The sequence below is a fragment of the Dendrobates tinctorius genome, unplaced genomic scaffold (genome assembly GCF_039654945.1).
Source record: "Dendrobates tinctorius isolate UK_male_01 unplaced genomic scaffold, ASM3965494v1 ptg000228l, whole genome shotgun sequence".
In the NCBI taxonomy this organism is placed as follows: Eukaryota; Metazoa; Chordata; class Amphibia; order Anura; family Dendrobatidae; genus Dendrobates; species Dendrobates tinctorius.
The window spans coordinates 203,411-215,920 of NW_027361895.1; the positions used below are offsets into that span (position 1 = coordinate 203,411).

Here is a 12,510-nt window from a genome sequence, read left to right on the forward strand (position 1 = left end):
CAGGCAGATCTCACCAGCGACATAGCACGGGTCGGGGGTTGCTACTTACCTGTCAGACGAGGCGATCCTGACGTCCTCCACCCGTGTCCATGCGTCACTCGTCGGCGCCACAGGAAGCGCAGCAGGAAGCTGGCGATGAGAAACGGTCCAGGACGTTCTCTTGCGATCAGCGATAATCAGCGGGCGAGTCGGTCGGAGGTAAGTATCAGATATAGCGATATCGCTAGCAATATCGCTATAACGTCACAAAACCAGTGACGTTATAGCAATATTGCTAGCGATATCGCTTAGTGTGACAGCCCCTTAAGAGAGGCCTACTCAAGGGTGATACTGCTTGAAGATTTGTAAGAAGAAGAAGGTTGAAGAGAAGAAGAATTGGAGAACAATTGATCCTCACAAGATCTCCTTCTCTACTCCCCTCTAATCTCCTCTTCTGACAATCTCGTACAAGATTTCTCCCGCGTATCACCCCTACTCTGAAACCCTCTACCACAACATATCAGACTCTCACCTACCTTGGAAACTTTCAAAACGAACCTGAAGCCCTACCTCTTCCGACAAGCCTACAAACTGCAGTAACCACCGATTGACCAAGCCACTGCATGACCAGCTCTACCCTCGCCTACTGTATCTTCATCCATCTCTTGTAAAGTGTGAGCCCTTGCGGGCAGGGTCCTCTCTCCTCCTGTACCCATTGTGACTTGTATTGTTTAAGATTACTGTATTTGTTTTTATTATGTAAATCCCTTCTCACATATAAAGCGCCATGGAATAAATTGCGCTATAATAATAAATAATAATGATAATAATAATAACCAGGTGGGGCTGGAAAAGTGTGGGTCATGAAGAGATGAGTTAACTAGTGATTGTTCTTTAACCTCCAGAATCCATGTTGGCTAAACTCATAATAACTCTAATAACTTGTAACTCTAAAACTTTCTTAGAATCTGAATTTTGGAGAATTTTGGAGAACTTTGAAACTAAATCAATTGCTTTACAATCCATTTTCAATATCTTGCGGAAGCTGTTGACTGTATTCATAAAGTTTAATGATGAAATGATTTCAAAATTATTTTTCAGTCCAAATACATTTAGTAGAAGACATTCATTAGGAAAACAGATAAGGCCCATCAAAAGCACAAATGTTAAATTGAGAAACCTCCATATGTCCAGTCTCTTGTTCATCAATTAGCTCTGAAAATGGCCTATAGTTATCTGTTACAGAGGTGATGGGGTACTCCTCTTTTGTTTCTTTAAAGAGAAATAGGCACTGGCTATCATCATATTGAAGCCATTCACTATCTGGCTGGGTAATGTGATCTTCATCTTGTTTTAGGAGATTGGCATCGTTTTTTGATGGTCCCCACCTAAGAATAAGGTGAAACAAAAAGTTTGACTGTAGCCCACTTCAAAATGATTCAATGCATACATTAAAATCAAATATATATTCACAATAAAGAAAGTATAACATTCGGAAACCAAGCACGTTAAATCATAAATATCATCCCAAGTCTGTGATTCCCAAATTTGATTCCAATGACTCCTATTTTTATCAGAGAAACATTTTAGGAATGCACTTTATCTCCCCAATTCATTACTGTTGTTTCTTCAGTTTACTGTAGGTTTTTCCTCTTTATTAGTGGCTTTGGTATCTGTACCTTATTCTCTAAATGTTAAGTTCCATTTTTTAAGTTATCTTACATTTTTAATGCTTTTTTTAGTTTTCTTCGACAACTTTACTTACCCAGATGTGTTACTACTAGTGATAAACTCGGCCCTCCTATGAATGAAGTGATACAGATGTTTTATTGTATAATAATGTTTTTATCTTTTCCACCATAGAAATGCCGAGTTTATTACCAGTAGCTAATACGGAGTGGATCCCTACTCAGGCACCTACGTTCGAGGAATGCCATATACTTATCTAAACTATCCAGATGTTTTATATAGAATAATAATAAGTGCAACTTTCACCAGATATCCTTATAGAAATGAAAGTACATAGTAATTTATGAGAGCTCACCAGCCGAAACAAGGTAACTTTTCTTCATTGCGACCCTAACCTAATATTTATCAAACATTCCTCTCCCTGGCAAAAATGCTAAAAGTCTAAAAATTTAAAGGACGATAAGGAGACAGCACAGATTAATAAGATCTTTAGGCTGGAGTAAGGTTTCTAGTCACTCCTCACGTATGGCTATTCTAAGACTGCTTCATCATGGGTTACCCGAACTTTATAAAAGTTTAGTTGCGCCTTATGTTTTTACATATGATATTTTTTTCAAAAAGCAGAAAGTATGTGCTACTGAGAACAATTATATTATTTGTGCACTGAACAATCATATGAACAATCGTTTTGTGTGATTGAAAGTGCGGTCACCAGTTAAAATAGCCTATTAAAGAAGCACTCCCATTAAAGTTTGTATTCGCTTAATATATTACAGTCATCATATTATATTGCACTGTCTACTTTCAACTGCTCGTTTTGCCTTTCTTCCCAGATAATTCTCTTTTCCATTAGGTCTACAACAGAACGTGATTAAAAACTGACTAGCTAAATCTGACTAAGCTCTATGTAGGAACAGGAGGTCAATTTTCTCTGCATAAGTCATGAGTCACTGCAAAAGTTTATCGCGGGGAGGAGCAGAGCAGTTTGATCAGAATTGAAGGTGGGAGATGATAAATTCAGGGACTAAAGACTTCCTGTTTCTACTTAGATGTGAGAAAAGAGAAGAATTAACTGGCTAGAAAAGCACTAAGACTGGAATGAAGGATGTGGTCTGTTGGCAGTGTCACAATCCTGGGCCCAGTGTAATATGCCCCCTGAACCTATGGACTGCAGTCTCAGCAGACGGTGCTCATATTATGCTTACCCAGCCTGCGGTGTGGACCGTAAACCCGGTGACGGTCCCCAATCGTGTGCCGTCTCCATCAATGCAGTGAGGGTCCTCGGACTGTTGGACTCTGGAAGTCTGGTGACATTAATCACCGCTGCACTGCCCCACTAGTTAATCCCCAATCAGTGGGTGGGTGTCCTCTGCATACATGGAGATGTCAACAACTACCCTGTAGCTGGAGTTACCATGGGGACGGACTGTGGTGATAAGACCCATGAGGTTGGGGTAGTGAGAGACTTGATGCATCCCGTCATACAAGGTCCTGATTATTCTCTGTTCTGGGACTTGTGGCAGAAGGAGGCTATATCAAGTGTCCCGGTTAAAAGCCAGGCCCCACTAAAGGTAACTCCATCAGGAAAAGAGGTGAAGGAGTTTCCCATTTGTGTCCTCACTGGAGAGGAGGATGAGACTGTACCTGAGGAGCCCAGCTTCCCTGATTTAGAGGTGCTCAGAGAGAACTTTGAGACTGCTCAGCTTCCAGATCTCACGTTGACATATGCCTTTGAAAATGTCATTGTATGTAATGGGGTTGCTCAAGAGCCGGGAGCTAACACCAGGTTCCCTCATTTTGCTGTGACTAGCGAGCTTCTGTATCAGGTGATGAAATTGAGGGGTGACAAAATTGTGGAACAGCTGTTAGTTCCGACATCATACAGGTGGAGGGTTCTAGATATGGCCCATGCACATATACTGGGGATCATCCAGGGGTAGAGAAAATTCAGGAGAGGATACTGCAGAGATTTTATTGGCCAAGTTGTTACCATGAGATTCTAGAGTATTGTAGGTCTTGCCCTACCTGCCAGATAACTGCCCCTATGTCTCACTTCAGAAGCCCCTTAGTTCCCTTGCCAAGTGATAGAAATTCTCTTTGAGAGAATTGCTATTGACTTGGTTGGTCCTCTTGTTAAATCGGCATGCGGCCATCAATACATTTTGGTTGTCATGGATTATGTGACAAGATACCCCAAAGCAGTGACACTGAGGAGCTTCTCAGCTAAGAGTATTGCGCGAGAGCTGGTACACATCTTTGCCAGGACCGGATTGCCCAAGGAAATTTTGACCAAACAGGGAGCGCCGTTTATGAGCAAAGTGATGCGGGAGCTGTGCAGAGTGCTCCAGATCGCCCAGCTGTGAACCTCTGTGCACCATCCAAATACTGATGGCCTGGTGGAGCACTGCAACAAGACCTTGAAGGCCATGCATAAGAGTCATTGAGACGGACAGTCGAGACTGGAACTATCTGCTCCTGTTCTAGCTCTTTTCCATTAAAATAGTTCCACCAGCATCCACTGGGTTCTCGCCGTTTGAGCTTGGACATCACCAAGGAAACTTGGGAGACTGAAGTAATGCCACACCGAAGTATGATAGAGCACGTCATCCAGCTGCAGGAGAGGATGGCTCATGTACTGCCCATTATGAAGGAACTTCTGCTCCAGGCGCAGAAGGTCCAAGCCAGGGTGCACCATCGATCAGCAAGGCTGAGGCAGCTCTAGCCCGGGGACCACATGCTAGTACTCATACTATCGGTGGAGAACAAGTTCCTTGCCAAGTGGCAAGGCCAGTATGTGGTCATGGAGAATCTTGGGGATATGAATTATAAGGTACACCAGCCCAGTGGCAGGAAGCCGTAACAGGTGTACCATGTGAATCTGCTCAAACCCTGGTGGGACTGTGAACTGCTGGAAGCTCCTTGCCTGAGTCCCATCCCAAAGCCAAGGTTGAGGAGGTCATAATTGAAGAAATATTAATGCCAGCTCAGAAGAAGCAATGTTGAGAACTGCTGCAGCAGAACCGTGATCTGTTCTCGGAATTGCCAGGGTGCAAACAGGTCATGGAACACAACGTACTAACAGAGCCGCATGTAAGAGTGAACATAAAGCCCTACAGAATCCCTTAAGCAAGCCGGGAGATAATTTCTAATAAGTGAAGAGGATGCTGGACCTCAGAGTAATAGAGGAATCAAAAAGTGTCTTCATGCCGAAGCTCAGTGGTGAGTGTCGGTTTTGTAACAACTGCCACAAGCTCAATTAGGTGTCCAGTGTTGACGCATACCTGATGCTCCAAATGGATGAACTTATTGAGCGACTGGGGCCTGCGAGGTATATCACAACCGTTGACCTAATGAAGGGATACTGGCAGATCCCCATGTTGAAGAGCGCCAAAGAGAAGACTGCCTTCTCAACGCTGAATGGCTGTTTCCATTACACCCGGATGCCCTTCGGTCTGCAGGGGGCCCCCACTACCTTCCAGACGGGGATGGATTGGATCACATAGGAAGTATGCCGCCACTTACTTGGATGACATCGTCATCTTCAGCCATGACTGCAGTTCGCATCTCCCAAAAGTACAGGTGTGGCGCCCCTGAGGCTTCAGTCGCCACAGAGGTACTGCACCTTCTCCTAAGGTGTAGTGCCCCACCATCCAGGTAGGCTGGGAACTCCTTTCCGCATTCTAACACCTGCACCCCACACACAGGATAGTTCAGCAGGGACCCTTCCATGCTTTATGCTGGAAAGGTCATAGGGTGCCTTTTGTGGTCCCTGGCTTCGTAACACGAGAGGTGCTGGGGAGGCGGGTGAAGTAAGATATAAAAGAGAGGGAAGGTGTAGGATTTCAGGTCAGTCTGGGGTGAGTCCCCGAGAGAGAGAGAGAGCAGGCTGACAGCAGGTCAGCCTGAGAGGGGCTCAAGGCAGAGGAAGGCAGTCAGTCAGGAGAGGCTGAGGACTGGTCTTAGTGGAACGAGCTCCCTAGGGAAGGAAGAGTAGGAGAGACATAGACTGGAGACTACAGATTTTATGAGAGATAGAACAGATCAGAACGAAGGAGAATAGAAGGACGGTGGGAAGCTGGTTGAAGAAAGATAGAGAACCCTTCCAGTCCAGAGAGCGCAAAGGCCGGGGCCCGGTCCCCGAGGTTGATTGGATCTTTATGTCCGGCAACAGACACCGGAGGAATAGTGAGCCGCTAACGCCTTGCTCCCATCATAGACTTGGGACACAACAGCAACTGAATAGAGAGCCAGGACGCAGTGAGGAGTCCCCGAAGCAGACTACAGCTGTCTGTCATACAAGTAAAGACTAGGAATACCTATAGAGAGGCATTCCAGGGTAACTAAGTACTGGAGTGCTTCGCACCTAAAGGCGCATTGGAGGAGTCGTTCAGTAAGGTACATGTTGGCGGAGTGTGGAAGGGAGAATCCTATCCTGCCTGGAGGTTGGCTGGAGCCCTGACCTGGAGAACATGGTACGGAGGCAGGCAGTTGTGTGAACTGCAAACAGTGAGTAAAGCTTTGGAACCGCACACTCTGGTGTCCTCCAGTTATTCCGGCACCACTACACCTGGGTACCAGCCTCCATACCATTGTGCGCCTCTCCTCATCCATTGCACCTACACTGCCCTGGGACTACAGCTACACCTGTGGGGAGCTATACCATCTCTGCTGCACCACACCATCAGTCCCAGCGGATCTGTATGCAGCGTTGGCTTACCATCTTACTTGCCAAACACCACAGGTGGCATCACAAACTATTCTAATAAATTTTAACACCATTAACATCACCGCCATTGATATTGGGCACCCAGGGCCACGGACTGGGTCACCGCTGCTGTGACACTTTTCCGCCTTGACACCGGCCCGGTACCGAGTACCCCCTGCTGCCCTGGGTGTGCGAGGGCGACCCACAGGCAGTCCTCAATGCCTTGAGGAAAGAGAGTTTTACAATAAACCTGAAGAAGTGTGCCATAGGGAAGGACGAAGCCAGATACTCGGTCTACATCCTCGGGAGAGGCATAATCAAGCCTCAATTGAATAAAATAGAGGCAATTCAGGATTGGCCGCAACCACTTTCAAAGAAGCAAGTGAGGGCATTTCTTGGGATTGTGGGGTACTACCAGCAGTTTATCCCGAACTTCTCCACAATTGCCACACAGTTAACGGACCTCCTGGTGGGCACCAGGCCAACTGTGGTAAAATGGACTCTTGACACAGAGAGGGCGTTTCAGGAACTCAAGTGGGCTCTGTGTAGGCATCTGGTTCTGTTAGCAAACCAGACTTTAAAAAGAATTTGTGTTACAGACAGATGCTTCAGAGGCTGGATTAGAAGTGGTACTCTCACTGGAAATAAATGGAGAGAAGCATCCCATCCTGTATCGGAGCCGAAAACTTTCTTCTTGCGAGAAGAATTATGCAATTGTGGAGAAGAAGGAGTGCTTGGCCATAAAGTGGGCCGTAGATACACTAAAGTGCTACCTTATAGGACGTAGATTCAAATTGGTGCCAGACCATGCCCCGCTGAGATGGTTGAGTGAGAAAAGGGTAAGAATGCCAGGGTGACTAGGTGGTTCTTAGCTCTTCAGGACTTCTCATTTCATGTAGACTACAGGCCAGGGAAGTAGCATGGCAACGCGTATGCCCTCTCCCGAATTCCCTGTCTAGTGTCTGATGGTGCCAAAAATCCACAACTTTGGGCAGGGGGGCATATGTGACAATGTCACTGGCTTTGTAGAGGAAGGGAGGCACATGCATTGATCAGTGATGTGAAACTAGAGTGTATTTTTTTGCTTCCAGCACACTATGTGCGGAGTGGCCATGTACAGAGTTTAATGGGCCGGTTTCATAGGAGCATTCGTTGTGCAGGTGTTTGAGGACCTGCAGTGATGTCAGGATCACGTGACCAGCCATGTGATTATTTACCTGGACCTGTGGTTCAGTCTGTGTGTAGTGCATTTGGAAGAAGCTGTACTTCCCACAGAAGTGAGGATTAAGAGTGGTTTTCCTTAACAGTGTGTGAGAGGACCCCACACCAAGGAGGACTGAACTGTATGCTATAATTTTTGTTTTGTTTTTCTATCATACCAGGAGGGCTGTGTTCTGTTTTAAGCACCGTGTTTTATACTGCATATAATAAACCCACTGGTGTTTTCAAGTGCATGTGCTCCTGAGTCTACCTGAAGGCTTCAACCGAGCGTGTCAACCCCTCACATCCGGTTGAACATGATGAAGCAGAACATCCATGGCTCATCTCTAGCCCAGAGTACTATTCCATTTCCTTTATATGTCCACTTGAAGCATTATTACTATTATTCAGCAGCAGAGTAAAGCATACTCACATCATTACTTTGCTATAACGCTCCACATATAGATGTTCTTCATAAGAGAAGCTTGGTCTATTCTGTAAAGTTAGATAACGAATCACTAACCTGTCCTGTACATAAATAATTTTATTAATGGATAACGACTTTATAACAGCAAAAAAATGGTAACAAAGTAAAGTTATCTGATGGAATTTAAAATCATCATACAATTGTGAATTATGGCAGCATATTCTCCAATAAAAAAAAAATTAGAAACAAAATAATGAATTATAATGTGAATTCTATTATTTATAAAATATTAATTATACTATATATTTTATAGCCTAATGGTTATCTGCCACACATACAATTATATATATTAAAAACTGCAATAATTTACTAAAACCTGTAAAAAAGAAATGAATTACAGTAAATTACATTTCAATCCATGAAAATGGGAATTGTTTTTCTGGGCGTGAAATTTTAACATGAAAACTTTATAGCTACATGATCTGGGGACTTCCCTCACATGCACTGATTGAGCACCTCATTTAAAAATGGTCTTCATCTTAGGATGCATGTGGTCATGTGGGGCTCGATACATGTCAATGACAAGCTTTGCGCCCCAAGTGACAGTGTTGCAAGAAGAATTTTTTCCCATGTGAGGCCTAGTCAATGGTGGAAAAGCTTGATTGAAGACCGGTCTGAAGGTTAATTAGAAGACAGTTCCGAAGTGAGCAGAGGCCTTGGCGTAGAGCTACTGAGGGAGGACACGTGAGGGGTCAGCTTTAGACAGGTGAGTATAATCTGTTGTTATTTTTAACCCTTCCCCTTATTATGCTTGGGGTCTGGAGCAAAATCAGAGCATAATAAATAGCTTTCCAGGCAGATGAGCTGAATGTTGGAAGATTTGCTCATCTCTGTCTATGAGTATAGAAGCTCCATAGCTCATATTGTTGCTCTGTAACATGGCTATAGATTCAAATCCGATAAGGAAACATTTACGAGATAACACCTAGTCAACGTAGGTCAATCAAACATGGATGTTTATTTAAAGGGAGTCTGTCAGCACAAAGTGACTGCTCACACCAAGTACAGGTGCTCAGTGTAACCTTGGTGTGGCCAAACAATTCAGTACATCTTTCTGCTTACTTGGTCTTCATATATTTCCAAATTTCACATAAATCCAGATCTGTCAATCAAAATAGAGGTAGGGAAAGGAAAAGATTGATGGAAAACAATCAGGTGGCAAGATGCAATTACCATATTTTTTGGACTATAAGACGCACTTTTTTCCCCCCAAAAAATGAGGGGGAAATGGGGGAGCGTCTTATAGACGGAATATACTTACAAATACTGTGGTGGGAGCAGGAGTCGAGTGATTCTGCGGTGGTTCTGGTCCGACGCTGCCGGGCGATGATCACACTCCCTTCCCAGCCTGGTGCAGCTGGTGCAGCAGGTTAAGCGGTGGTAATCCGTAGTGCATGGGGGCTCCATCGGCATTTTGTGAAAGCCCGGAGGCCCCGCACATCCATTGCTGTGATGTGCTGGCCTCCGATAAAATGGCCACCGGGGGTGGCACATGCTCAGATTGAGATCTTGGCAACAAGATCTCTTCCCGAGATCTCGTCTTCCAAGATCTTGTTGCAGAGATCTCAATCTGCTGTGATGCAGTGGCCTCTGTAAAAATGGCTGCCGGGGGTGGCACATGCTCAGATTGATTTCAATCTGAGCATTCGCCACCCCCAGCAGCCATTTTCCCGCAGGCCACCGTGTTGCAGCAATGGATATGTGGGGCCTCCAGGCTGTCACAAGATGCCAGAGGAGCCCCCGGCATCACAGAACACCACCGCCAAACCTGCCGCACAAGCCACACCAGCAAGAGATGGGATTTCCCGGAGGCCAACGCATTGCAGCAATGGATATGTGGGGCCTCCGGGCTTTCACAAGATGCCAGCAGAACCCCGAGCACCACTGCCGAACCTGCCGCACCAGTCTGGGTTGGGATTTCCTTGAGGCCCCCACACCAGCAGCACTAGTCTGGGATGGGAGTCATATCGCCACTGAACACCCCCTGTGACTCCGCTCCACCAGCGTTGCTGATCCCCCAGGTCAGCTGAATTCGGGCTCTAAGACGGACCCTCATGAGACACATTATTTTTTTTTCCTCATTTTCCTTCTGAAAATTTGGGGTGCGTCTTATGGTTCGGTGAGTCTTATAGTCCGAAAAATACGGGTAAATGTTTGGCCACACCAAGAGTGCACCAAAGGCCTGTACTTGGTTTGAAGAGTCATTCTGTGCTGACAGACTCCATTTAAGTTGGAAGAGGGCTACAACAAAACCAGACATCTTTATCAGCAGCTTCTTTACTGAAAACGCTCACAAAAATAAATGTACTGAACAGGACTGTGAAGATGGAAGACCGGAGTGGAAGGAGTTAGCTGCGAGAAGGACGGGCGGAGATGTACAAAGGAACTGGTAATGGCAAGTGATAGCTGAGTATATATTTTTGAAGCCTTATGTTTATTAGGGTTTGGGATCTGGGGAAACCTCAGAACATAATGCACATTTGATTTGCACAAAATAAATTTTAAATAAATCAATATTTCCCACCGAACTTCAGCAAATCTGCCAAATTCATAGCTTTGCTGATGTACTGTTATTTGTAATCATAGACACTTAAAGAATCTATAATTTCATTGCCTTTAAGATTGAAAGTAGATACAAGTCCATCGACTTCAACCTATTGTTAGGAGTCAGATTTCTGCCTCTTTTAGCAGCGTTTTTTCCATCCACCGCACGGTGGACCCCGAGTGGCGAAGGCACTTTATTTTTATTTAGTGTCTTCCGCCACTCCTAACACCTATAGCCTAACATGTAAGACCTCCATAATTCGGCTCATAGTCAGGAGGGTCACCTTATTGAAAACATTATGATAGAGTTATCCTAATTGATAGAAGTCTCCTGACAGTGGGACCCTACAGATGGGATTTCTTATCAATATGCCATCTCTTATTAGGGTGGAATTTTTTTTTTCACTTTATTATGCACTTTTGTATAAAAATTTATCAATCCCATAAGTTGCAGTATATGAAAATCATTTTTCTTACCTTTGTTTTTTTTGCTTTTTGCAAACTTTTAATAATGGCACTCTTGTTGGGATTTGGAATCCGATCCTCCCATTGCTTCATATACCTATTAGGAAAAGGAAGAGCAAAATGGAAGTTGTATGTGTAATGACAAAGTAACACAGACATTAAAATAAATATGAAAATTTCCTGTAGAGAATTCCTTAGTCTCAATGCTTTTACAGTAAAGAAACCATTCTAATGGGCCAATGTATCATTTTCTATTTATTGAATTCACTTTCCTTTTTTGTCTTTTATTCGTTGAATTTTTTGCCCCAAATTCTTCAAAATGGCGCATGCCTTTTATGAATTTGGAGCAAAATAATAAAATAGTCTATAATTTTGTGTTTAACCATTTTTTGTGACTTTGCAGCATTAAAAGTCACAGATTATTTTAAAAATAAATGTTGCATTTTTTCTAAAAATGTGCCAAATTGGAAACCTTGCCTGAAACCTTACTCCAGCTAAAGACTTTATTTGGTAATATTCGCATTCCATGTATCTGTCTAAAGTTTCAGGACAAGCAAAGTTGTGCAAGAAAGAATTCAAAAACAGACTTGAAGGGATTGTCCCCATTGGGGACAATATTTTTCTTACTTAATTGCATGCTATTGAGGTTAAAAATCATTTTCGCAGTTGGGTTTTAAAAATGATGTTGCACCATGTGCCTCCTATAGCTGTTGTATTACTCTGATTATTGCAGGCTGCAGAATGAGTTTTTGGGGTTGGCCACGTTATCTTTTATCAGATATATTAGGGGTGCGATTTTGTGGCAATTACCATTATACAGGTATGACAGGTTCTCCTCCTGCTCTTGTTGAAGCAGTTTTCCTCACAAACTGTGAATTTTTAAGAAATCCCAATTGCAATAATGATTTCTTTGTCCAAATTACTTGCATTTAAGAAAGAAAAAAAATTTTCTACTGTACATAAGGTGGAAAAATCCTTTAAAGGGAACCTGTCCGGTTCACTAACATTATTAACCTGCAGATATAGTGTTAATCTGCAGGTTAAAGGGGTTCTCCACTATTAGGACAACCTCTTCTCGATATGAATATTGAAATAAAAACACTTAAACTTCTTGATTCCCCAAATGGTTAAATGTATTTTAGATTGATGTATGTTATCAGAGTAAAACCCTCTGGGACTATAGTCTAGCCTAGATAGGGTTAACTGTAACGGCAAGCCCACATAAGGCCTCTTTCACACTTCAGTTTTTTGCATCAGTTCAAATCCGCCAAAAAGTCATTGAAGCGGATCCATTGTTAACTGATGTGAACGGATGGCACAGGATCCGTTTTTAGACGGATCCTGAAAATGCGGAAATTTAAAGGAAATGCTGGCCGGGAAGGAAGAGAGAGAGAGAGAGAGAGAGAATATTTTTTTTTGTCCGGCACCCAGAAAGAATTTC

General features: G+C 43.7%; 1 protein-coding gene across 6 annotated transcripts in view; it reads right to left on the minus strand.

Annotated features, from left to right (window-relative positions):
• Positions 1-1,027: 1,027 nt before the first annotated feature.
• LOC141059510 (uncharacterized) overlaps positions 1,028-12,510 on the minus strand; it is a 207,887-nt gene continuing 196,404 nt past the window's right edge. For 5 of the 6 annotated variants that reach the window (XM_073555678.1, XM_073555673.1, XM_073555677.1 and 2 more), the window contains 3 exons: positions 11,082-11,166; positions 8,007-8,101; positions 1,028-1,367 (listed from right to left, as the gene is read on the minus strand). In XM_073555678.1, the coding sequence (XP_073411779.1) occupies positions 1,109-1,367; positions 8,007-8,101; positions 11,082-11,166 (439 nt within the window). In that variant the 3' untranslated portion in view covers positions 1,028-1,108. The remainder of the gene's footprint in view (positions 1,368-8,006; positions 8,102-11,081; positions 11,167-12,510) is intronic. The other variant, XM_073555674.1, reaches the window with a different exon arrangement.